The sequence below is a fragment of the Buteo buteo genome, chromosome 2, assembly GCF_964188355.1.
Source record: "Buteo buteo chromosome 2, bButBut1.hap1.1, whole genome shotgun sequence".
Classification (NCBI taxonomy): domain Eukaryota; kingdom Metazoa; phylum Chordata; class Aves; order Accipitriformes; family Accipitridae; genus Buteo; species Buteo buteo.
The window spans coordinates 63,041,749-63,067,015 of record NC_134172.1 but is presented as its reverse complement, the minus strand read 5'-3'; the positions used below and the strand labels follow the sequence as shown (position 1 = coordinate 63,067,015).

At 51.7% G+C, this 25,267-nt stretch overlaps 2 protein-coding genes across 7 annotated transcripts in view; both read left to right on the top strand.

The window, feature by feature from the left end:
- The window catches only part of EPB41L1 (erythrocyte membrane protein band 4.1 like 1), a 70,886-nt gene extending 52,582 nt beyond the window's left edge, over positions 1-18,304 (top strand). For 3 of the 6 annotated variants that reach the window (XM_075058296.1, XM_075058280.1, XM_075058289.1), the window contains 9 exons: positions 6,754-6,861; positions 8,130-8,528; positions 9,954-10,064; positions 10,468-10,548; positions 10,741-10,803; positions 11,733-11,828; positions 12,805-12,885; positions 13,839-13,955; positions 15,192-18,304. In XM_075058296.1, the coding sequence (XP_074914397.1) occupies positions 6,754-6,861; positions 8,130-8,528; positions 9,954-10,064; positions 10,468-10,548; positions 10,741-10,803; positions 11,733-11,828; positions 12,805-12,885; positions 13,839-13,955; positions 15,192-15,200 (1,065 nt within the window). In that variant the 3' untranslated portion in view covers positions 15,201-18,304. Of the gene's footprint in view, positions 1-3,497; positions 6,195-6,753; positions 6,862-8,129; positions 8,529-9,953; positions 10,065-10,467; positions 10,549-10,740; positions 10,804-11,732; positions 11,829-12,804; positions 12,886-13,838; positions 13,956-15,191 lie in introns of all 6 variants that reach the window. The other 3 variants (XM_075058314.1, XM_075058305.1, XM_075058323.1) reach the window with 2 other exon arrangements.
- A 796-nt stretch (positions 18,305-19,100) lies between these two features.
- AAR2 (AAR2 splicing factor) lies at positions 19,101-25,066 on the top strand. The gene is made up of 3 exons (XM_075058269.1): positions 19,101-19,992; positions 21,467-21,696; positions 24,754-25,066. The coding sequence occupies exons 1-3, from the start codon at positions 19,236-19,238 to the stop codon at positions 24,919-24,921; spliced, it is 1,155 nt and encodes a 384-aa protein (XP_074914370.1). The 5' UTR covers positions 19,101-19,235; the 3' UTR covers positions 24,922-25,066.
- Positions 25,067-25,267: the final 201 nt, after the last annotated feature.

Below are 25,267 nucleotides of genomic sequence, written 5' to 3'. Positions count from 1 at the left end.
TGGCCTGGGAGGTGCTGGGAGTCTCTTCAGCTTTGGGTGACAAAGCAACCCAGTATCTCAATGTCTCAGATTCATGCTCCCCTCCTTGTCGTGAGGCTCGTGCTTTCCTCTTAGGTGAGCTGGGTCTCCCTCAGGAGCAAAGAAAGACAGCAAAGGGAGAAGCCTCCTGCCTGCCCTGGGCTCTGTCCAAGTTTGGGGCCTTGTTGGCAGGGGCAGAAGGCTGTCTCTGCTCCATGCTGTTGTTTCTTTCCTTTCCATCAGCTTGCTTTCTCTTGTGATGTGTAGGCCACAGTGAGAATGGCCTTCCCAAATGCTCCTGTTCCCAGAGCAGATCCATTTGGGGGGGGGGGGCAGTAAGTGTGAAAGTAAATTATCCCCTGGGAAGTTAAGGTTGCTCTGTGGACAGATCCTTCCCAGCATCATCACTTCTTAGACTCAGCTCCTGCCTTGGCACTCACTCTGTCCTGCCAGCCTACTGACTTCCAAAGCTCCAGAAGTTCTCTTCTTTCGTGGAGGACATACCCAAGTATCCAGATATTTGTTCCAAACATCCCCAAGAGTCCTCAAGCTCTGGAGACACAAGGGCTGCCATGAGCTGTGGAACCAGAGCTGTGGCCGGAGCTGGCTTTGAGCCCTCTGGAGCAGAGTTCAGATCACACCACAGTAGTTGACTGTTCCCTTGGAGTGGGCTGTGCTCATCCCAACAAAATTTGAGAAGGAAGCTGGTTTGGAAATAAATCTGGAGCTTTTGGGTTTTCTTTACTGGTTAAGAGGTGCTGCCATGGATGAACACATTGTTCCAGGCTTCAGAAGACTTGTCTTAAGGCTTTATGATCTACAACATCTATGTCAAGCCTTAGCTCAGAGAAGGAGCCTGAAGAAACGCATCATCTTTGTCCAGGGAAGGTTTCATCCAAAGGAGTCTGATTTGCAGCCAGAGAAGGGGGACGAGAAGGCTTCGCTGAAGAGATTTGTACATGTGCTCACAACCTGTCCATCCTTGCCTTGTCTGCAGAAAGGGTTTAGCGATGAGACCGCACTGCAGGAGCAGAAGAGAAGCTGCTGTACCCTCAGGAAAGTAAGCAGTCTTCTGGTTGAATTGCCCCCAAGCATCGCTACTGAACGGGAAGACTGGTATTGAGGGAATGCCAGAGGCCACCCGGGGCTTCCCAGCAGACCCAGTGCAGCCGCTGAGTTAGTGATAATGTTGCTTTCATGGGTCAAACCCAACTGTGAAAGACATAGGTGCAACCTGGAGCTCCTGGCAGTCACCGGCGGCCCCTGTTGCGATTTCCATGGACTAGGAAGAAATAAAACCTGCATTGGAAGCAAGTGTGGAGGAAGGCACCTGGAGAGCAGATGGTGCTTGGGAGCACAGGGTAAAGGGATATTGGAGAGGCTTGTGCAAGCGATGCTGTAGGGAGCTGGCGTGGGACAGGTCTCCTGAAGACCTGGCTCCTCCAGCGCAGGTACAGAGGGCTGCCTGGCTGTGGCAGGGTGCAGATGCCATGACAGAGTCCCTGGCAAGGAAGGATCTGTCTTCCATCTGTGGAGGAGGATGCCCTTACTGCCATGTGTGTGGCATGGCTTGCAATGCACGTGTGCCATCCTGGCAGCTGCCCTCGCAGCGCGAAGAGCCTGCACCCACTTCTGCCCTCAGGTGGCTCGGTGTTCCCGCAGGGGCCCGGCGGCAGGCCATACCCGCACACAGCCCCTGGGGTGCCTCCCCGCCAGGCACAGCCCTGCTGGCACTCCTCAGGGATTTTTGGGGGGCAGCCACACTTTTGCCAGAGCCAGGGGCAGGGCGGCAGGCATGAGGTCTGCTGCTTTCCTGGGTGCTGCCAGGGCAAGGCCTGGGGCACTGTGCCTAGGGAGCTTTGCTTTCTTTGGCACCTGGTAAAGAAGGCAGGAGCTGGGAGGTGACATTTTTCTGCCAGGGGCTTTCACCATTTTCTGATTCCCCTCCCTGTGGAAGCCCTTCCACTAGTAATTGGTTTTCGTCCTTTCTATCTCTCCTCTAATCTCACCTTCTTTTCCCTTCCCTCTCGCTCTGCTTCCCTCTGCCCCCCTGTCTGCCCTTATTCAATATCAGTTATCAGGTTTCCATTTCGAGTGCAACTGCTCCAGATGTTCACCCAGACATCCCTGCATGGGGCATGGCTCATGTTTTCATGGATTATTTGAGCGGGGAGCGGGCAGCCAGTCTTCCCAGTCACTGGGGCTGGAGTGCATCCTGGTGCCACAGAGGGTCAGTCTTGCCCAGCCTGCAGAAGTGACGCTGGCTCTGCACGCAGGCAGGTGCCCAGGCAGCCTGTGTCATGGGCAGAGCCAGCCCCATGGTGAACTCCACAGGACCATGCCCGATGCCTGCAGCAATGCCCTTCATGCGTGTGCTGCCTACAGTAGGATGGCTGGGGATGCTGCTGGGCTTCCTCATCGGTGCAAATGTTTTTCTGCTGCTGTCTTCTCTTTCTACCTTCTGTTCCAGAAGCGATTGAATTTTAGCAGTGCTTTGTTCTTGACACTTGTGAAGTCTTTAGCTGTCTTGCAGGACAAACATGTGAATCTAAAAGTGTACATAGTGACAGTAATCTGGCATCCTCCCCTGCACAGCAGCACAGATATACTGTGTGGTATATCACACACCCACTGTGTCCTTGCTGCAAGATGCTCCACAACCTTTGCTTGGTCCTTGCTGCAGTACCCATAGCTGTCTCAGTGGCCAGGCCTGTGGTATTCTTTTACATTTCACAGTTAACCTTTTACAGGTTACATTTTCTGAACTGCTTGGTTTCAGCATTGCTAGAAACCTCTGCAAAATAATTGCTTCTGATGAGATTTCCCTGGAGAGCTGGAAAGAAAGGATGGACTTTGGAGTGAATCTGAGCTGCAGCGTCTGGTAGGAAGGGGAAAGGGCCTTTCTGATGCCTAAAGATGGTTTCTTTTCCTGCTTATGTTCCTGGCAGTCTGACATAGTCTTAGGGCATGTGGATGAAGCTGAGAGTGAAGCTACTCAAAACACCGTTGCCTACAATGAAATCTCACCCTTTGCTCATGGAGATTGCTAGAGCCAGCTAAAACCAGGAGTCAGATGGGGAGTCCCAGTTGGGTTTAACCAGCTGTGTTCCCCTGCCTCATGAGAGATGTCCTGATGGCTGTTAATGTGTCTGCTGGGAGCATTGCTCCCGCTTCTGTACTTCCAACAAAGCTGCAGATACTGCAGGTATGTCAGTGAGCCACTGCCCAGAGCAAAACATGATCCCTGGAGAGGCTAGAGGAGCTCAGTCCCCATCATGGCATCAGGCCTCTTATTCTGTTCATCAGCAAGTTGCCAGGCTCTCTGTATAGACCCTGCCTCAACTCTTGCATGAATAATAATAATAATTTAGTCAGCCCTGTCCGAGGCAGATCAGCTTTCTGTTACTCATGACAGCAGTCATCAGCAGTTAGGTAAAGTATGTTTGATGCTAACTCTTCTTGCTCCAATTGCAATGCAGGGCTCGGAGCATTGGGTATTTATAGAGAGAGAAACTCCTAGGCTGGAAGCGGTAGCTCTAAAGAAAGCTCTGGGAGTCAAGAAAGAAGAAGCACATGCAGGTACCTCAGAGGTGAAAATGAGTGCGAGTGTATCGAAAGTGGAGATGGCAGTAGGGAAAGCCAAGGAAGTGGCAGGCCAGGAAGAGCCAGCAGATGCATCCCTGGATACCCGGACGAGAGCAAAAATGATCGCTAGTCCAGAGGATTTTGAGTCTGTCTGGGAGGATGAGATCTATGAGAAGGAAGCCAGGGGGGAGCCCAGCCAGGAGGCAGAGCACCTGTCAGCTGAGAGTGCAGAGGAGCCCCAGGAGGAGGACGAGGAAGCAACCACCAGAGAGCCAGGTCTGCCCAAGCCATGCCAGCAGCCTGAAGAGAGGCAGAGGACCAAAATTTTGGGGCCAGAGCCTCCCCAGGGAGAAAACGAGGTGGTCTCCAGGGAGTGTGCTTCTGCAGCCTCCAGGAAGCAGGAGGCCAGAGTACTGGCCACAGCCACAGAGCTCATGAAAATTAAAGTGAAGGCTAGTGATGAGAGCTCAGAGACTTCTGCAACCCAGAGGATCATCTACTTAGGAGACCCAGAGGGAGAGGAGAAGAACAGTAAAACACACCTGCTCTCAGAGACTGGCTTGGAGGAGAAACCAGAAACCACTGAGAACACATCCAGGGAGGGATCTGGGCACATGGCACCTGTGGCAGAAGGTTTCCAACCCTCTTCCTTAGCAAGCCAGCAGCACAGGGCATTGTCTGGAAAATCTGCTGAAGCACTGGAGCAGCTGGGGACAGGCTGTGATGGGACCAGCCTGGTGGAATGTCCTACCTTGGGGCAGGAGGAAGGGCTGCCTCTACAGCAAGAGAAAGCATCTGCTGGGCTGACAGGCTGCAAAGCACCTGAGGGAGGTGAAGCCCTGCCATGTTCCCAAGAGGTAGGGCAAGAGGAAACAGATCTGCAAAGCCCAGTGGGAGCCTTGAAGCCGTGTGGCCTGGCAGGGGATGGCCGCAGGGCTGAGGAGCACAAAGGGAGCCCAGTACAGAGCCCGGACATCTGCATGGCAGTGGAGGGGCTCTCAGGAAGGATTGGAGCAGACGGCGACAAGGAGGGAAGTGCCAGAGTGGTTCTTCAGATGGAAGAGATAGAGACCAAGTCACCTCCATCAGTTGTGCCTCGGCAGGGCCACCCTCCCACCACCATGGGGTCGGAGGGGGATAAACCCAGCACTCCTGCCCCGACACCCTTTCCCCAGCAATCCAGCCCTGTCCCTGCAGAGCCAGTCTCTGGCACTGAGCCTGAGGGCAGAGACCTGTCCCAGGGCACCAGCCCTGTAAGAGGTGTGGGCATACCCAAGATTGTGAATCCCTCAGCAGAGGTGGAAAGCAAGGAGGCAAGCCCTGTAGTAGGCAAAGGAGCACCCGAGGACATGAGCCCTGTAGCAGAGGTGGCAATACCCAGTGGTGCCAGTCCTGAATCTGAAGAACAACCCCAAGACATGGGCTTTGCTACACGTAAACCACACCAAGGTGCAAGTCCTGTTGCGGGAGGACCGCCCGAAAACACAGGTGCTGCAGCAGAGCCGATCCAGGTCAGAGACCCGGCCGCAGCAGCGGTGGCCCAGGACATGGGCCCTGTCGCAGCGAAGGCAACCCAGAGCAAAATCCCTGCCACAGAAGAGCCGCTTCAGGAGAAGCCCGTGATAAAAGAGCTCTCCCAGGACATAGGGCCCACATCAGGGAAACTGACCAGAGATGAAGGCTGTGGGATGGAAGAATTGTCCGATGACAAAAGCCCTTACATGGAAGAGCTGCCTCCCAAGGCAGAAGAACCAAAACAACAGATTGAGGCCATAATAAGAGACCTGCCCCAAGAGGGTCCCATAGCTGAAGGGCTGCCTCACACTACAGATCCCAAAGTGCAAGAGCCACCTTGGGACTTGGAGTTTAATGTGGGACAAGATCTGCAGGGCAGGAGCCCTGCAGTAGAAGAAACCACCAGGGACAGTGACCTTGCTCCAGGGCAGCCACCACAGGATAAGTCTCGTCCCAAAGAAGCTGCTGATGTTCTGCACTCCCACTCCACTGTAGCAGGATTGTGTCAAGGAAGCAAAACATACCGTCTCTCTACCTTGATCTATGAAGGCAGAGAAGAGCAGCAAGCGAGCAGTGGGACACATCAAATAGAGTCTCAGTTGTTGATGTTTGTGGCTGGGAGGACAGGAGCTGTGTCCCAGGAGCATGAAGATGTCACTGTGGCCCCAGGTAGCTGGCAGGACAGTGAGAGCTACAGGAAAACCTCAGTGGCCTCTAAGATTAAGATGTTCGAGCAAAGCGAAGCAGAGCGAAGGGCAGCCCAGGAGGGACAAGAGCGTGTGCCTGAAGCTGAGACATCAGCAAAAGCAAAGGGGAAGATGGGTCTGGCACAGGACGTGCTTTTGAACACAGGCCTTGCCTCACCGCCGGCAATGCTAGTCACTCCGGTGGGACCTGCGTCCAGTGCAGGCTCCTTGGCCCTTGGGCAAGGAGCTGGTTCAGGAGACACCTCCCAGCCTCTCTCTCTGAAGAAAGATGTTGTCCTGGAGCACGAAGGAGAAGACAATGCTGACGTGGCTGGTGCTGACCTGGCTTCCCCCGACTCTGGCTGCGAACTCACACTGGCAGAAGCCGTGGTAACTCTTCCAATGAACTGTCCGGATGGAAAGTTCATGCGCATGTTGTGTGGCTCTTTATTACCATGTTCAGTGGCTCCTCACACATCCATTGACTGACAGCAGTCGCTTTGCATCCCCTGTCCTTTTATGTATGTGTGTGTGGTCAGGCTTATTTGCTGAATGCAGACCTGCTGGCCAGTTGGTTCATCAGCTTCTGTTTTGTGACCCCCCCGACATTTTGGCTCCCTGGAGAATGCCGCTCGCTAAACCCGAGAGTGGGCACCCCAGCTTCATGACCAGGAGCAAGAAAGGGAGACGGGGGGTGGCTGAAGGAGCTGCGACTCTGTCACGGACACGCACACACACACGTAGCAGCAGCGTGCCTACGCTTCCAGCTTCACCCTTGCATTTCTTAAGTTGATATCCCTTCTTGCTTAGCTCGCCGGCCTTACCCACCCTCCCCTGTCTTCAGCAAGCTGGTGGCTGGATGATGAAATAGCTTTCTTCGCTCTTTTAAGTGCTAGATCAGCTCCTGTAGAGTTCTTTTCCTTACAACTAACCATTTTCTCTAATCCAGAGCAAATCTCAGGAACCAACTGGGGAAGAAAAGGATTTATCTGACCCGTCAGTAAAATCCAGCCTGAAAGAAGAGAATGTAAAGACTGCTGTTCCAGTGGTCTTCCAGGTCTCAGTGCTGTTTTACTAACTGCTTCTTACTGTAGTATGAAAGCTCACCTTAACCAGCTGAGGGCTGTGTGCTTCCAGCTCCTCTCCCCATTGCAGAGCTGTTATGTATATATTTATACATATACACACACACGAAAACATGTATGCAGGTGTGTTCCTCTTGAGTTTGTTTGACACCCCACTTGTCATACCTCTCAACCTCCCAGCAGTGCCAAGGGAAGGTTGTGCCGGCACAGCCTGGCCCATTGCGGGGATGGCTCTGGCTGCAAATGCTTGGACCAGAGTCCAGGAGGTGGGTTTTCTCTGGCATCAGTGGGCTTAGAGCTCTTCCTAAGGGAGAACTGCCTAGAGCAAGATGCAAAGTCCAGCAATGGGTCTAGATTTCCCAAAGTCCAGCATGGGTCTAGATTTCCCATGGGATCATGGCAAAGCGTGGTGAGGGGAAATGTACCCTCTGATGGTGGAGTTGAGAGGTATGTCCATGTCTGGAGAAGAGCTAACGGAGGGAGGGCATCCCCTGGCTCTGATCGTGCTGTCAATTACACTGACCAAACACTTAACCAGGTCATCCTTAAGACTCACCCCTGGCTGCGTGAGGTCTCTGGAGGGGGACTGTTGTGTTGGTGGGGCAGATTTATCCCCCCCAGTGCAGGCAGCCACCCCGGCGTGCATGGCTGGTGGGCAGCACCAGCGGGGCCGGTCCTCCTCACCCTGGGGTGATGCTCTGCAGGGCCCACAGAGATGCTCAGTGGAATTGGCACACTCCTTTGCTTCTCCTTCACCGTGCGTGGCTGCTGGGGCCCTTTTCTTTCAAACTCTTCTCTCTTTCTTTCCCTTTGTTTGTTTTTTTTTTGAGTGCCCAACCTTACTGACATATGATAGCACTGGCGTCTGAGCTGTTTCTGAATGTCTCTTAACAGACCTGTTGTTTTGCATACATCTGCTTCCACTGGGTGCACTGATGTGCCTCCAAGCTGGCCAAGCTATTCTGTGTGACTGACCCTTTTTTGAGATGACTAATTACTGATAGACTTTTGGCAAAATCAGATTGAATAACCCTTCTCCCCACACCCCACCCCTGCAAAGTCGCTGCTGTCAGAAAGGTTTCAGTCTCCATGCTTGAGTTGTGTTTGACTCGACTCTGTGATGTTTGCTGCAGCCTTCTTTCTCCTCCTCCTCCTCCCCTCTCCCTCATCGGCACCGCCAGTGCTGCCATGCCACATGGTGCTCACTGTCTCCGTCTCTCCGCCATTGTGTCTCATTCAGAGAGCGGGCTTGAGGGAGGGCATTGAGGAGAAAGCTAAGCCGCCTCGGCACAGGGCTCCCGAGAGTGACACTGGTGATGAGGAGCAGGACCAGGAGAAGGACTCGGTCTTTCTGAAGGACAACCACCTGGCCATCGAGCGCAAGTGCTCCAGCATCACGGTCAGTTCAACCTCCAGCCTGGAAGCAGAGGTGGACTTCACAGTGATCGGTGACTTCCACGGCACAGCCTTTGAAGACATCTCCCGGAGCCTGCCTGAGCTGGACAAGGACAAGAGTGAAACGGAAGATGAAGGCCTAGTTTCCTTCCAGCACACTGACAAAGTAGTTCCTGGACTGGAAGAGGATGTCAAAGGCGGAGAGAAGGTCTCCCAGCCCAGCCCAGATGTCTCCCAGCTAGAGGTACACAGGGACGCCATTCCACTGAGACTGTCTCAGTGCCATCGTGCCTCCATGTTTCTTATCCTGGTGCCTGGTATTGCTGTGCTGGTGTGCACTCCCACACTGGTTTGGAAGAGCATGCTAGCTTTCAAACATCCCCAGGCTCCTCTCCAGTGTAGCTGTTTTCCCCCGATGCACGCTGTCGTCTGTGTTGCATGGCTCTGTTGTGTGTTTTGTGCATCTGCTAACCAGGAGAAGTCATTGTCATCTCTTAATCCCCCACGTTTGCCTGTCTACCCTGTCCCTCACACCACTACAGCATGTCAGCAGCTGGGAAGGGCACGTGTCACTAACCAACGGCTCTGTCCTTGTGTTTTGCATGAAGCCAGTGACCAGTTTGTGTAGTGAAGAGAAATGTGCTGCCAACTAACCTCTCTGGTCATGCTGGGGCTGGGAGGGATTTATTGAGTAGCTTGTGGGAGTGCTCCAAAGCTTGTGGAGGGTCACTCCTGTGCTGGGAGCAATCGTAACGGGCTAAGAAAAATGAATGCAGCATGTATGTGGAATTTGAGTGTACACCACAGGGAGAGGACAATAGAGCCAGCCCCAGCTCGGACAAAACATAGCCTTGCCTCTGTGCTGGGCCAGGGCCATCTCCTGCCCGGTCAGCGCTGGGGCAGCCCTCCAGCCCTGGCAGGTAAGTCCCCAATGCTGCATGGAACTGCCAGGGTGAGTCCAGACCTGGAGCCAGGAAAAAGCTGCAGAATTAAAGGGAGCTTTTTCTGAGCCAGCCTGGAAACCCTTGTGCAGAGCATCTGATGCCATGGGCTCCAGGGTCACAGTGGGGCCATGGGCATGGGTCATCAGCTCCACACTGCCCCATGGCTGGCAGTGGGCAGGGGAGGCTTTTGGCTCGGGAATGCTGAGCGCTGGCTAAGCATCCCCTGTGCAGGAGCCCTTGGCAGCTCGTTTCCTGTAGTGGGGGAGTGCTGGGAACCTGTCTCCATTCCCCCAAGTTTCTGACACCTTGGGTGTAAACACAGCCTCTGGGAGCTGGTGCAGATCATAAACCTGCTGCGGGGCACAAGTGAAATGAGTTTGGTGGGTCTCACCCACCTTCTGAAGACCAGTTTAACCTAACCCATGGTGTCTATAAATCTATCCAAAAAATCTCTGAAAACCTCAGGGACAGAGCATCAGGTCTGATTTGGGGTATGTCTGTCACACAGGGCACTTTGCATGGTGGCTGTCTGCCCAGGGCAGCAGCCTGGTCTCTGCTCTTTGGCCAGGTAGGACTCAGCATGATGCTTGCAGGATGTCATACGTGTGTGGCACTTGCAGAGGAGTGGGGCAGGGATGCTCTGCTTGTGGGAGCTGGTGCACAAGGAGCACTCAGGGCTGTTGGCATGGTGCGCCAGTGCCTGACTTGTTGTGTTTCTTCTGCAGTCATCAGCCCCAAAAATGGATGCTGTGACCATCGGCCTGGGGCCGGGCATGAAGAAGCCTGAAGCAGATGGCTCTGCTCTCCACCACATCGGCACCACAGACACAGCCCAGGTGATGTGGTCGCTCCGTCCTCCTGTGGCCCTGCTCCCTGATGGCTCTGCCAAGTCTCAGTCCAGCAAAACCTGTCCCTGGGCAGCAGCACTGGGATGGCAGGTGTCCGAGTGGGGTGGTCGGGGGCCTCTGCTCACCCTTGTCATGCTGGACTCCCCAAAACATCAAACTAAAACCCACCCAGAGATATTCTGTGTGCATCCCTGGCCCCATCTGCCATGCCAGTGGGCAGCACTGGCACATGGGCACATCTCCAGAGGGTGACGGCCACAATACACGCTGCACCACGCGTGTTCGTGGCCTCGTGGCCCTCCCCGGCTTCCTCTGGCAGAAAGGACATTCCTGTGAGTGTCACCCCCTCCCTGGCACCTCCAGGCTCACCAGGTTTCCTTTGCCCCGGCAGGTGGAAGGAGGCACCCCGGGCAGCAGGGATGCCACTGCCACTGTTCACGCTGGCACCGCAGAGATGGCCCTGGCGACCTCAGTAAGCGGGGCTGGCCCCTTGAGAGGTGGGGGAGCCGCTGTCCCCTGCTGTCCCTCTGCTCCGGCGAGGGCAATGGGCCAGCTGTGCTGGGGGGGATGACCCTGCCCCACTGGGGATGTGTGCGGAGGGTGACCTGCCGTGTTTGCCCCCGCATTGCATCCGAGCCAATGCACCCATCTGCTCTTCTTTCAGGATCACAGCACCAAGGCTGGGAAAGGGGCTGTTCCCACAACAGACCTTCGCTCCCTCTCACCGGTGAGGGGGGGCATGTGGTGCCAGCAGCCTGGCCAGGTGGTGGGGAGGGAGGGAGGCAGGCCTGCGGGGCTGGGAGTGGCTGGGGTTAGTCCCACAGGGCCCCCTCCTGTGTTCCCAGCACTCGCACCCTTGGCTAGTGTGTTGGTACTGGGAAGAGCAGAAGGATGCTCAGAAGGTTGGGAAGTGAGATGGCACGGGACCCCCTGCCCGTGGCCTTTCTCCTGTGCCAGACACACACCTTGAGCATCTGCTGGAGGAGGAGAGTTCCTAAAAAATAGCCCAGTCTCATAGCAGGCTGAGGTATCTTTAGCCCTGGGTGTCCTGCCTGGCCACCCAAGGCCACATGCAAAGTCTCCTGACTCCCAGTGGAGGTGACGACCATGAACAACCCTGTCCAGCAGCAGGCCTTCCTGTGTAAAGGAAGTTTTCTACTCAGTTGCCTCATTCTGATGGAGTCAAGCCTGGCCAAATGCCATGTGCTGCCCCAGGCTCATCACTTTGTGCAGCAGGGAGAACGTACCCGGCACTGTGTGGCTGGAGCACCAGCGCAGCCTTCCCAGCCCTCACCACACAAAGCAGGGATGGGCAAAGCTTAGAGGTAGCCTGAGAGCTCTGCACTTAGGGTGTCCCTTAGGATGGATGGAGAAGAGCAAAATGCAGCCATGAAATCGTCTCCCTGCTGCAGAGGCCCTTCCTGCAGCTCTGGGCTTGGGGTAGCTGTGGAAACCTCTCCCTGCCCGCCCCCCCCCCCCCCCCCCAAACCGTCCAGTTGGAAGCACAGTGCAGTGTCCTTTTTTCCCTTGCCACTCTCCCTTCCCGTGCTTGGCTGCGTAGGTGCATCCCGGTGGGAAGGTCCCAGCTCTTTGGGAGCCAGCACTGGGGGCTCCCCTGTGGCGGCCCTGTTGATGCGGCTGCTCTCTCTTCTGCAGATCACCAGCAGCTCTGCTGGGAAGGAAGTGCTCACCAGCATATTCAGTGCCACTGCAGAAACCCTCTCCACTTCCACCACTACCCACGTTACCAAGGTAAGAGCAGCTCCAAAGCGGGCAGCCGGGGGGTTCCTGATGCAAGCCACTGGAATTGGAGGATGGGTGGATTTATATTGTGGTTAGTACAAGCAGAAAATGCCGCTTTCCTCCTTACAAGCTGAAAAAGTGTATGCTGTCCTGTGGGGGATGGCAAGCCAGCACAGCACCCCATGCCCCACTGTGAGTGCTCTATGCCCAGTTTGGCCCTGCTGTGCTGCCCCTCCCATCCAGCCAGGTGTGACCGCGGGGGGCTGCAGGCAAGGACAGCCAGGCGTTGGCCGTTCGTCACCTGCGTACCACCCACGGGGACTATGAACACTTGCTGTGCCCTCCTCTACTCCTTGGTAGATTGGGAGGGCAGGGAGTCATTGGGGCGAGAAGGAAGATCAGTGTGCAGCGTTGCTGACTTCCTGGAGCCAACTGCAGTGGTGGAAGGGACTCCAAGTTAGGCTGCCAGCAGCATGCACGTGAGTCCCTGCCTGTGCAACTGGGGCGAGTGTTCCCAGATGTACCTAGAGCCAGACCCCAGGTCCCTGTGGGCCAAGAAGCCCACAGCACCAGTGCTGGAACATCTCACCTTGTGTCAGCTATGGGAACCATGTTAGCATGGGGTGTATTGGGTTTATTAGAGCCGGAGTGGCACAGGCAAGGGGGACTGATGGTAGGAAATGGAGTTAAGGCTGCATCAGAGGACCTCACCCATTGCCATTTCATTCACAAATTAAGGACACATAAATGAAAGGAGAAGCTCGGTACCTGCCGCCTGGCCCTTTTTCTCCCCACCTACGGCCAGCTGTGTCTTGCCGGTTCTAACCACGCACCTAGTCAAGGGTAGTGGGAGATACACTTAATTACAGGGGGGAGTTCCTAAGGTGATGCTGGCATTGTCCCATCTCCCGTGGGCAAAGCTGCATCCACCAGGAGCTGGCTTGTTGGACAGCTGTGGGTGAGCGCCCTCCTTCTTCTTGTGCAGACTGTGAAAGGAGGATTTTCCGAGACCCGAATAGAGAAGCGCATCATTATCACAGGAGATGAAGATGTGGACCAGGACCAGGTAGGAGCAGGACACCCTGCCTTTGCCCGGCTCTGGCTGCCCCCAGCTGCAGCACCTCATGCTTCTGTTTCTGGCTCGTACCTGTTTACTCCTTCTCTCCAAACACTGACCCCTGAGGCCCCAAACCTACCAGCTCTGTCCAGCAATGCAGGTCCCTGTGGGGTGTAGTGGCACCCATGTGAAGCCCCAGCCCAGCTCCCATCAGTGCCCACCACAGCAGTGAAGCAGCGGTAAAGGTTACATGCCAGCACAGAGCCCAGTGATGGGATCACTTTTTTATTTTCTTAAAACACATTTCCAGTTGCCCTTTCTCCGAAGTGACCCAGGTTCTTTCTCTCTTTCCAGCACAGTCTCACTACAGACTGACTCACTCCAAGTGATGGTGTTTTGCATCTGCCTCCATGATAGAGGAACAAAAAGTGACAAACTTTTATAATGAAATAACAAAGATTGACATAAATCTCTAGGGCCACAGGATCATTTTCCTGTGGCCTAACCCTTTGGGATTTCTTCCTTAAGGAGAGAAATGAAAAAGCTAAAGTATTTAAAAGGCTCTAAAATAATTTTTAGATTTTTTTTAGAATGATAATAGTAATTTAAATTAGATTATTACCATAAATTTTTCTAGGGTTTTGTTGCAGAGACAATTGTTGCTGTTTCTTTGCTTGGGTTTCAGTAGGGAGCCTGAGACATAGTGCATCTCTACAGAAAAAAAACAGCAAGAGAAAAGCAGTGCATGAGGCATTCCGACGGTGTACGAATCCCTGATCAGTGGTGGGTTCCAGCCTCTTCTGCCAGGCTACTGTGGGTTCAGCTTTGAACCTCTGTATCCGTGTCCTCCTGGAATCCACTCAGCTCCAGCTGCTTTCTGTCTGCTGGTTCTGTCTGGCTGAGAGCAATGTAGCAGGCTTCAGAGAAGCGACAATAAATGCTTTCATCCTTCTGGTTTCTAGGCACTGGCTTTAGCAATCAAAGAGGCAAAACTACAGCATCCCGACATGCTGGTAACCAAAGCTGTGGTATACAGGGAAACAGAACCTTCTCCAGAGGAACGGGACAAGAAACCTCAGGTATGTAGAGAAGTTACTAGGCATGATTTATACCTGCTATGTAAGGGGTGGATATAACTGGGCAAGTGTCTCTGATCCCCACCAGCTGCAGGAGCTGGTAGGTGTCAGTGCTCTTTGGCACTGAGAATGGCAGCTCTCAGCCAGCAGTTCCAGTTCCGGTGTTGACTCTGGGCATGGCCACCCGGCTGTGGTTAGAAAGCCAGTGCCATGCCACCAAAAACAGTTCTGCAGATGTCGCCTTACTGTTCTGCTCAGCAGAGGGGCCGGAGTCATTTGCGTGCAAAGAAGAAAGGACCTGCTTGTCCCCCTGGGGCAGGGAGGGAAAGAGGTGATGCCAGTTTTGGGGATGGGCTGAGTAACTTGGCTACAGGTTCTGCAAAGCCAGTCCGAAGTATCAGACCAATATTTGCAAAAAAAAAGAGGTTTCTTTAGTCCCATTCAGATCACCAGGTTGTCTTTTTATACACATGCAGGTGCAGGCAGCAGCACCCAAGGTTTGCACCTCCCCGCAGATGCCCCAAAGCACTCACAGCCCCAGACATTTTTCTTCAGGGCAAAGCTGGCTTGAGGAGTCCTGCCCCACTCTTAACCCCCTACTCTGACCCTGTTGCTCCCCCATCAGCCAGGTTGCTGCAGCTCTTCAGTGCTGGCACAGCCCAACAGACCTCTGTGTCAGAGCAGCTGAGGGGCAGAGGAACGTGGTGGAAAGGGGAGGGGAATCTTCTGAAGGCAGCTTCACTGCTGAAAAATGTACGAGGAGATCTGTCACCAGCCAGGCTGCAGGTGCATTTTGAGAGGCCTCTTTGGAAATGTGATTTTGTGTTTCTTTGTCATGTGAAGATTGTGTTTGGCAGCTTTTAAGCTTGGAAAAGTGACCAGTTCCATTGCAGCTTGGAAGGTCAGAAGAGGCTCTTGCATCTGCCTAATCTTACCTCCCACAGCACAGTACAAACAAGCAAGCCCAGACACTTCTGCATCACTTAGGGAGCCACCCAATTTTAATTGAATGGCTTAAAGTAAGGGAGCAGTGACTCACTGTTATCTCCTCCATACAGCAACACCAGCCCAGTGAATTAGGAGTTCCTGCTAATTACCAGAGGTCCTGGTAATTAAGTGTAAGCTGTAGCCCCAGGTGTTTGCAAATTTACTGTCCAGTGCTCTCATACAAAGAGGAGCCCTTTTATAGCTGAAGAAATCAGCACCCCATGACTGGTCATTTCCATCTGCCTTGTACAGGAATCTTGACCAACATGTTCAAGGAAGTTGTCATCTGTATTCAAACCTGGAGAACAGTGGAGAAGGAGCCTTCATGCTGGACTTGTCAGCAAGACGTAGACATCCTGGCTGCAATGTTCATGGCGAGAGACAAAAATTTTTTAAAAAGGAATAGCAAATATATTATATATATATATACATACATACATATATATATATATATATAAAACCAGGAAACAAAATGCATCCTTGCACTGCTGCTATATGCTGGAAATGAATAGCAAACACCAACAACAACAAACAAAGCCAACCCTCTGCAGATAAATTGAAGAATTTACTGGATTGGTGATAAAATAAGATTTAAAAAGTCATAATAATAACAATGATATTGTTAACAATACAATAAGCCACCATCTTGCATGTTACATTAAAGGATACACAATCATGAGTTCATTTGTTGCATACTGAATGGAAAGGAAAACTGCTTTGCAACAAAGCAAGAAATAAGCAAACTGAAATAAAAAAACACAAGCAGAAGCAAAACCATTCCCCGCCTCTGGAAGGAAGAGAGAAAAACAATGAATTTATTACCTTAGAGTTATTTTCCGATTCGCAAGTGTCATTTCACCCTTCTCCTCATTCCATGCTGGTTCTTTTGCTTCTTTTGGGGTTCTGTTCACTCTTTCCCTTCCGTTCCTTATCTTCTTCTCTGTGCACTTGTCCAACCTCTTGTTCTCTGAAGGTATTTAAGAATGGATTTCATTTCAAACAAAACAAATTATATGTATATGGTTTCTCATTTATAAAATGCAGCCTGTAGGGGTTTCATATGGATGTGCATTTAAGTTATGTATATTATTATATATAACGAGGGGGGAGGGAGGGAACAATACTGAAATACTTCAACAGTGCTGGTAAATATGATGATGACATTTTTAAATTATTAACTCTTTGATTGACTGTGGTTGGTGTATTTTGAGACTCTTAGATCACGTGTGGGACTCTCAGTCCTGCAAGAAGAGAACGGGGAAGGTTTCAGCCACTGCTGTTTTGGGGGGGAAGGGGAGAGGGTGAGAGACGGGAGATGTCCCACTGGGTGATCTGCAGTGTATGGTGGTTGGATTTGGAGGGTCAGTGGTGATTTGGAGGGGCAGGGAAGGAGGTTGAAGCTGCAGCTCCGGCAGCTGTAGGCAGGATCATCTCCCCGGCCCCCACCCAGAGCCACGGGAGTCAGCTGGGAGCAAGGTAGCAGCTGCAGGACTGCATTCATCACTCCTCTCCAGCCTCCTGAGCCGTGCTGGTGGTTGGGGTGGTTTTGCTTTTTTTCTGGATCCCAGTGATGAAGTTACTTGAGCTTTATAGTAGGGTCAAAGGCAGAGGGTTTGTTTCTGCCCTGTCTCCCCTGCTGCCCGGCATGTGATGGCAAGGGCTGCCTGAGGCGCTGTGGGCTGGTGACAGTGATGGCAGGGCAATGGCAGTCCTTTCCCTGACCTGCCTAGGGATGAGCAGTGGAGAGACCGTGCTGTCTCCATTGCTGCAGAGCATCCCCAGCATCCCAGGCTGGATGAGAGAGCCCAGGCCCTCTGTGTAAAAAGGTGCGTGTTGAGGAGATGTCAGTGGAGCTGCCTTCCCCCAAATCATCCCAGCTCAGCCTTTAGCCCCAGGCTTCCTCTAAGGCTGCCTTTGGAAGGGGATCATGGGCCAAGCCCAGGGCCTCGTACACTGTGAACCAGGCAGTTAGGGTAGACTTGGAACCAAAATCAGAAAGGAAAGGAAATAAACGGGTTTCCTTCTTGGAATCATCTCTAGCTCCTGTGGAAACAGAAGGGCCCACAATTCTGCACCATTTTGCCTTTAGTCTCCCACCCCTCACACAGACTGTGCCCAGAAATAAGTGCATTTTGCCAGGTCCTGCAATGGCTCAGAGGATGACAGTGAGCAGGAGAGCTTGTGCTGCGAGGATGTTGCGGGCAGACCCGGCTCACCGCCTTTGTTGTCTGAGGAGAGAGCCGGCTCCCTGGCAGCCATGGTTTACCGGTTGCTTGCTAGTATGTCCCCATGAAGTCTGTTCTCCTTCTGGCAGAGAGGTTTCTCTTGCAAGCGTGAAAGGCATGAGCACAAGCTGCTTGGGAATCAGACAGAGCTGCTGGCTGGTGCCAGTGCTGCCAGGTTGTGAGGGTCTCCCCAGCTTCCATCTGAGCACCTTCAGCTACCTTTCGAGACCAGACCCCCAACCAAAAAAGAGTTAAGGCAGTTGCAAAGAGGCTACTTTTCTCTTTTCTTTTTTCAATGCACCCAAACCAGCCGTAATCAGCAGTGGCACTTTCAGAGAGAGAGGTGGGGTGGCGGAGGACTCGTGGTCTGCACATGGTGCTGGTGTTGATCAGCACACTGTGTGTTTCATACTCAGAGGAGCCCACCTGGCTTTGATATATTTACAACCCACCAGAGGCTACTGTGAAACTAGATACTTGCTTTTGACATTGTGTACAGTTATAAAATCGAAGGCTACTGTTAAAATTAGTGGCCTTACAGAGTTAGACTTGATGTGTGCTTGGACTGACATGAGTTATATTTGGAGTGAGCAGATCCAGTCCCTGGCTTCCGCAGTGTGTTTAATGGGTGGCAGCGTTTAAAAACTTAAAAAAAAAAAAAAAAGAAAAAAGAAAAAAAAAAAAGGAAAGAAAAAAGCTCGCTGCTTGTTTGCCTGGTGAGGTGTGGGTTTCTGCGGCTCAGCAACAACTGAGGCCTCTGTGGGCTCAGCTCCCCCAGCCTGCCCATCACCTTGCTCCGTTTCAGATAGCTGATCACTGCTTGTTTTCTTCCAGGGGCCTTTCTGTTGAAAGGGGTGGGAGACACGAGTGCCTGTTTTTACCTGATCCCACAAATTCATTCCAAACCTGGCCTGTGATTGCATGAGTAATAATAACAGTAACAATAATTAATAATATTTATTTTTATTTGAGAAGCACCTTACCAACCAACTGCAACGCTCTGTTGTTCCTTCACTAACTCTCCTTTTCTCTTCCCTTGTTCTCCCTCTCCCCCTTCGGTCATACTCCTTTACAGTGCTCAGTGGTGTATGCGTGTGTGCTCACTGTTCTTGTATTCAATAAAAGTGAAATAAATGTGTTTGATGCTAAATCATCTTGGGGCCTCAGTGGACTCTTTCCTACCAGGAGGACGGAGAAGTGAAAGGGGGACCTTGAAACCTGGGTCTCTGCACGTGGCAATGCTGGACTCTGTCTAAAGCGAAGAGGCCGCCAGGTTGGGCAGTGGGGCTGGGAGCGGCTTCACGTGGCAGCTGCCGACCCTTGTAGGCTCGCGTGGGGCAGCAAAGGCAGTTGTGGGGGATGCTCAAAACCCAGAGAGAGGAGGTGGCAGCCATCCCTGAGGAGCCTGACTCTTATCTGTCAACCTGGGAGGGAGACTGTGGTGCTGTGAGGGCGTCTGTCCTGCAGCGGGGTCTTGTAGATCTGTCTCGCTGCAGGGCTCTCAGTGTCCAGCTGGGAGGACTGGGAGCCCAGGGAACGGCTGCCAGCTGGGGGGGGGGGGGCGTGTCTGGGGCAGCGAGACCGTCTGTGGGGGTCGTTGGGTCAGAGTGGAGTAACTGCCAGCCATGGCAGGCCCCGGGAGGGCAAAGGGGGAAAGAGCTGCCGGGTTTGGGGTCTTGGGAGCCAGGGGGGATGGACGAGGTGACCCCTGCCTGCTGAGGGCCGTGGACACGACCGCCTGCGGCGAGGGCCCGAAGAACCCACCTCGAGCCCCGGGCGAGGGCGGGCGGTGCCGGCGGCTCCCCCCGCTGGCCAGAACCGCCGCGCCCGGAACTGGCCGCGCCCGGAACTGGCCGCGCCCGGAACTGGCCGCGCCCGGAACTGGCCGCGCCCGGAACTGGCCGCGCCCGGAACTGGCCGCGCCCGGAACTGGCCGCGCCCGGAACGACTGTGCCGCCCGGGCGCTTTTGGGAAAGGACTGGGCCGTCTCGGCGGCGCGGAGGTTCCGGGCGGCGAGGAGCGGGCCGGAGGCCCTGGCAGCGGCTTGCCCTGCCCTGCCCGCGGCCGGGCCATGGCGGGCCCGCGGCTGGAGCCCGAGCTGGCCAGGCAGCTCTTCTTCGAGGGCGCCGCGGTGGTGGTGCTGGGCGTGCCCGAGGGCACCGAGTTCGGCATCGACTACAGCACCTGGGCCGTGGGCCCCAAGTTCCGCGGCGTCAAGATGATCCCGCCGGGCGTCCACTTCCTGCACTGCAGCGCGGGGCGGGCTGGCGGCGGCCGGGAGACGGGCCCGCGCACCGGCTTCTTCCTCAGCCTGCAGCGGCGGGAGGTGCGGGTGCTGCGGTGGGACGCTGCCAGCGAGGCGGTGGGCCTGGCTCCCCGGGCCACGGGGGAGGCCGAGGCCTTCAGAGAGAACCTGCAGGAGATGGACCAGTTCCTCGGGCCCTATCCCTACGAGACCCTGAAGAAGTGGGTCTCCCTCACCAGCTTCATCAGCGAAGCGGCGATGAAGAAGCTGCAGCCGGAGAGCGGGCAGATCTGCGCCTTCTCGGAGGTGCTGCCGGTCGTGGCTGGGCGGCTCACCAGAGACCGGGCGGAACAGCGCTTGCCGCCCTTCGGCGCCACGTGCAGGAGCTACGCTGAAGGCGTGGCACGGCTTCCCCAGATGAAGCCGAAGGCTGGCACCGAGATCAGGTTCACGGAGCTGCCGAAGCAGATGTACCCTGACGGTGCTACTCCGGAGGAGATAACCAGGCACAGCATGGACCTCAGCTATGCTCTGGAGAAGGTGATTAACCAGCGATACGCCAGCCAGCCTGTGGATCTGCTTGGTGAGTACTACGTGTTGCCCAGGACAGTCCTCGGGTGCTCTGGGAGAATAAAGTCATTTCTCTGTAAAACAAGAGCCCCGGGATGAAGCCTGCACCTGTTCTGCAGGCCCTGTTCCCTGGCACCCTGTGGCATCTCCCTTAATTGCAGGACAGAAGTTTGTGGAGTTTTTACCAGCTATAGGGCCTGTTCCAGTTGCACTGGGGTGAGGATGTGGTGCCGGTGTCAGGAGTTGCCAGCCTGCCACATTTGCCTCTCTTGCTCCTGGGTGCTGTGCTTGAAGCCCAGATTGCCTCAAATTAAGTCAAAAGCAGCAATCATAGGTGGCCGTGAGCTGCATCTCATGTGAAGGGGGCCTGTCGTGTGGACCAGCCTGGCAATTCGCCTGTTAAGTGAACCTCTGGAGGATGGAGCTTAGGGAGTCCTGGGAGCATTGAATGGGGCAGAACATGGTGATTTTCAGATTCTCATTCCCATTTTGGTGGTGAGGTGGTTCCCAAGGCAGTGGCTGGTCCCCTCCCTGGCTGGAGTGGTGGCAGCTCTGCTTTGTGCTGTTGATGACTCTCTGTGGCAGCGTTTGAAATCTGCCAGCCCTGCTGCAGGAGACATGCACAGCAAGGCCTGCGGCTCCCAGTCACAGGGTCTCAGTTACTTGCCAGCCTTTTTTGACAACTTGTGATAGGAATAAATATCAAATCTGTGGAGGTCCTGGAGTGTGGTTTTGTTTCGTGGCAGGATGGAGGGAGGGCTTGGGAACCCAGCTGAGCTGGAGCCTCGAGGCTACTGAGGTTTGGAATAAGCCTTTGTTTTTCCTTCTTCCATTCTTCTATATTAATGTTATACAACTTATTCTTTATCAAAATTATCAAAGACAACTCTAGGATATACAAAGAATGGATTACCTTAGGAAATGGTGACACCATCATTCTGGCAAAATAGCTGATGCTAAGCAGCCAGTGAGACAAACCTGAATCTTAATTCAATGAGGAAAAAACATCTGTTAATGTACTGCTCACCTCTCCCAGTGTTCCCACAGCCCTTGTGTTCAAGGGCAGTAGCATTTGCGTTTCTGTGTGGCTTTGGAAACCAGGCGGACTGAATCTTTGCAGAATAACAGCAATGTCTGACTTCTTATTTGGGTGTAATTTTGAGAACATGGATGATAGTGGAAGTCCTTAGGTGGCTCTTTACTCTGCCTGTAAAGTCACTCTCCAAAGATGATAATTGCAGTTCCAGGTGGACCTGCCTGATTATGCTTTGCCTTTTCTCCAGCTGAAGAGCAGAGCATTAGGAAATAGTCAGTTTGAAGCATTGATTGCTATTAGCAGAATCACTGGAAGGGCAGAATGCGTGTGCAAAAGGCAAACCCAGAGTTTTATGCAATCATTTACAGAGTTTTTGAGAGTATGTGTACCTTGGATATGTTTTTAGTCTTATGTGTGTTTTGTTTTGTTTTCCTTTGCTGAATATGCACAGCTGAGTTGCAGTTTGCTTTCATCTGCTTCCTGATTGGGAACGTATATGATGCATTTGAGCACTGGAAAAGACTCTTGAACATCCTGTGCCGATCCGAAGATGCCATAGGGAAGTATCAAGACCTTTACATCAATCTAATTTCTGTATTGTATCACCAGCTCAGTGAAATCCCAGCTGATTTTTTTGTGGACATTGTCTCCCAGGACAACTTTTTAACCAGCACCTTACAGGTACGTTTGCTGCTATCTCTTGAAAAATGGGAGTGGGAGGAGAGGACATACAGGACATCAGATCAAATTCAGGGAGAAGCTGCAAAAAGAATTAAGCTACTGTTGAGCTGTATGGGAGATAGTGAGCCTATGTAAGCACACGCTTTTTTTTTTTACTTTTTCCCTGTGTTATTTACAAAGAAATGCCATTTGCTTGTCATCTCAGAGTTTGATCTGCTCAAGCTATGCCTAGATGAGTCTAATGCAGTATAAAATTGAGTTAGTCCACATGCAGAGAGGCCAGCAAAGTGAGGCAACAAGAGGAAAGGCTAATGAAGATGACTGCAACAGAGAATAGGGACTCAGTCTTTTTTATTATGTTTTCCTTGCAAATAGTGCTGAAAGTAGCCTGCTACAGTGGCATGGTTTTAGAGTTCTGGAGTGGCGCATGTAACGCGATGGGACTGTACCAGCATACCTTTTCTAAACATTTTTAAGGCCTTTGACTATATTGAGCTGAACAACAATGAGAGAGGCTGAGCAAGTGCAAGATGATGTCTGTTTCTTTATTTTTTTTCCCAAATGCTATTCATTCTTTAAAAAAAACAAACCCAAAACTTTGGTATAAAAGACTGATGATGTTGATTTTTGGTCAGTTTAAATGGTATGCTTAGTATGCAGAGAAGCTGCAGTGAAACCTTATTGAGCTTAGGGTATTGATAGTATTTAAGAAGCTTTTCCATTCCTTTTGCCTTAAGCAAAGTTGAAGATTTCCTATAATCAAGTTCTTGTCCAGAGGGAATTTATGGTTAGTCCAAAATGCAGAAAACACTGCTTCTACTGAGACAGGCATGGGCAAATCTGTAATTCAGCGCTAGTAAAACCAGTTACTCCCACTGGTTGTAACCATGCTAACAGTTCAGCAAACACACTAAGCAAAACTTGGTTTAAAAAAAAAAAAAGCCCAAACCAGATACACTGGTGAAGCTCAGCAATGGAAACTTAATCCCTGCAGAAACAGTTGTAAGTTACGTTGCAGCTGCTTGATGCAAATTGGTAGCACCTTCTCCTTTCTCAGGGAGTGGTTGCATTTCTCTACTTCTAACTCCAGGTTCTTCCTGTAGATTTGGGGAGGGTGAAGGTGTTTGTTTTTAATTTGCTGGGTAAAATGTTGAGGGAAGCATTGCTTTAATCAAGTGACTTTCTTCACTTTTTCAGAATTTGGATTAATAAAAGTCTCATTTTTTTAATTTTTATTTTATTTTTGTTGGTCTGTTTTTTCCATCCCATTACAGGACTGGAAAACCTAGCCCTCTTGCAGCACACTCACAGAGCAATGCTTTGCACTGTCAATTTGCAGCAGTAGAAAGAATCTGTCAACCACCATTCTTTCCATCTGATGGGAATCTTGGAAGCACCTTGCCTTGCTGGTTATCTTTCCTTTTTGGATACCTGAGTCTTGTATGCCCTTGGCTTTCATCAGTCTGTGCTTTTTACTTAAGCAGTAGAAGCTGATGTCTTTAGGTGGCTGTGCTGGCTTCAGCGATCACTCTTAAGCCCTAGCAGGAGTCACCACATTCCTAGTAACAAAGAAGAAATTTGCCTTATGGTTGAACTGAGCCTCTCCTTGCTAGAAGTTCTCCATTTCTCTGCTCCTGTGGGATTTCCCTGATGCACTGAAATAGTGCCAGGGAACCTCTGGAACTTGCCTTACCCAGTCACTTTATGTACATAGCCGTCAGAGTTAACAGTCGTAACTGGATGTGGGCAGGGGCAAAATGGTGTGTGTGTGTGTGTGTGTGGAGTGTATTATCTGTGTTAGCTTTTGCTCAGCTTTGAATACAGCAACTTTATTTTTGGAGTTTGATCTAAGGCAAGAAGAGTACAGCATAACCTCCACTGACTATGTAGCCCTAACAACGTTTAAAGAAAAATAATTTTGATTAAATAACTAATGTGCAATTCACTGAGTAGAAGTGGGAAGTATAATCTTTTAATCTTTTTTTTAATAGCAGCCTTGCTGTGTAAGGCAGTTCTGTTATAAAGAGGCAGTTTCATGGTAGAACGAACAAGGAAAAGGCAAATGATCATAAACAAAGCAACGAACTTTGCTGCTCATTGTTAGTGTTTTATCCAGCTGTCACTAGCCCTCTCCCCAATAAGAAACCTGCTTTTTCCCCAGAGGGCTTTCCCTTCACTTCCATCATGCAGTGATTTTTTTTTTTTGGCTTTGAAATACAAGTTTCTTCCTATGAAAACAAATTCTGGATCACATGTTCAGAAAAGGAGCAGAAGCAAGCTGATGAGAGATGGGCTCTGAGGCTAAATGCCCTATTTAATCATACACAGGTGCTTTAACTCTCAAAGTGCTAACAGAAGCTGTGAATTTGTGAAAAGTTAATAGATTTGTGTGTGTTTGGATGATGGAGGGGAGAGAGGTTAGTCCAGATTTCAGTGCCTTGTGCTCAAGGGAATGGCTGTGCTGGGGATAACTGGACTTTTTCCAGAGAGCTCCCATTCCTCTCTTACCCTCAAGGTAATTTTATTAAGTTTCCTCTGTATCCTAAGGTGTTGGTGATACCATATTACAAAATTACTTTGGGGGTTCTCCTGGTCCATCCAACGATGAAAAAGATGAGTATAATTACCTGTTGGCCTTTTTGACACATGCTGTAAAATTGGCTATGTGCCAAATGAAAACTGATAGTCCTTTTTTTTTCCCTTCTGCTCAGACATTTTTCTTTGCTCACGCTTACGCATATTTCAGAATTCCATAGTACATATTTAATTACATATATACTCCTCCCTGAAACAAAGTTATTACCTTAGTGCAAATACTTCTAACACTGGCTCAGTGGAGTGAAGGCAGGATGTTGGTCTTGGCTGTGGGATGAGAGAAGTGTAGGCTTTGTTTAGGTAGCCCCAAAGCTGGAGTGGTTTCCAGGGTGGTGGATCCCTTACCAGTGGCCTAGCCTGAAACTTTTCCTGGTGCACCCTGTTGATGACATCTTTGTAGGAAAGAGATGCACAGCTTGTGCTATGGCTGAGTTCTGACTGACCTCTACTTTGTTCTTTTAGGTGTTTTTTTCCTGCACATGCAGTGCTGCTGTTGATGGGACCCTAAGGAAAAAGGCTGAAAAATTCAAGGCTCACCTAACGAAGAAATTTAAATGGGACTTTGAGGCAGAGCCTGATGACTGTGCTCCTGTAGTGGTAGAGCTTCCTGAGGGTGTGCAGGTGGACTAAGCAAAATGCTCACTTAGAAACAAACAGCTTTTTAAAATAACTCTTTCTCCACATCTTCTCCAACCTTGCCACCTTCCTAAAGTCTGTTTCTGAAGCTGATTCCTCTTTCTGCTGTAGAAGCAGATGGGAAAAACCCAGGAGGATTCCTACCTTTGCGAGGAGACCAGAATTATTGGAGGAGTTTGAGTATTGTCACGTGGCTACTTTGGACACCTTGGTTTTTTTCCTCTAGCTCTTCTGCAGCGTCTCCTCATTCTGTACTTGGCTGAACTCTAGATCCCTGGTCCCTTCCATCCTCCTGGACTGGAGGTAACACCCTGTTTGGAGAGCATCTGTGGTTTACACT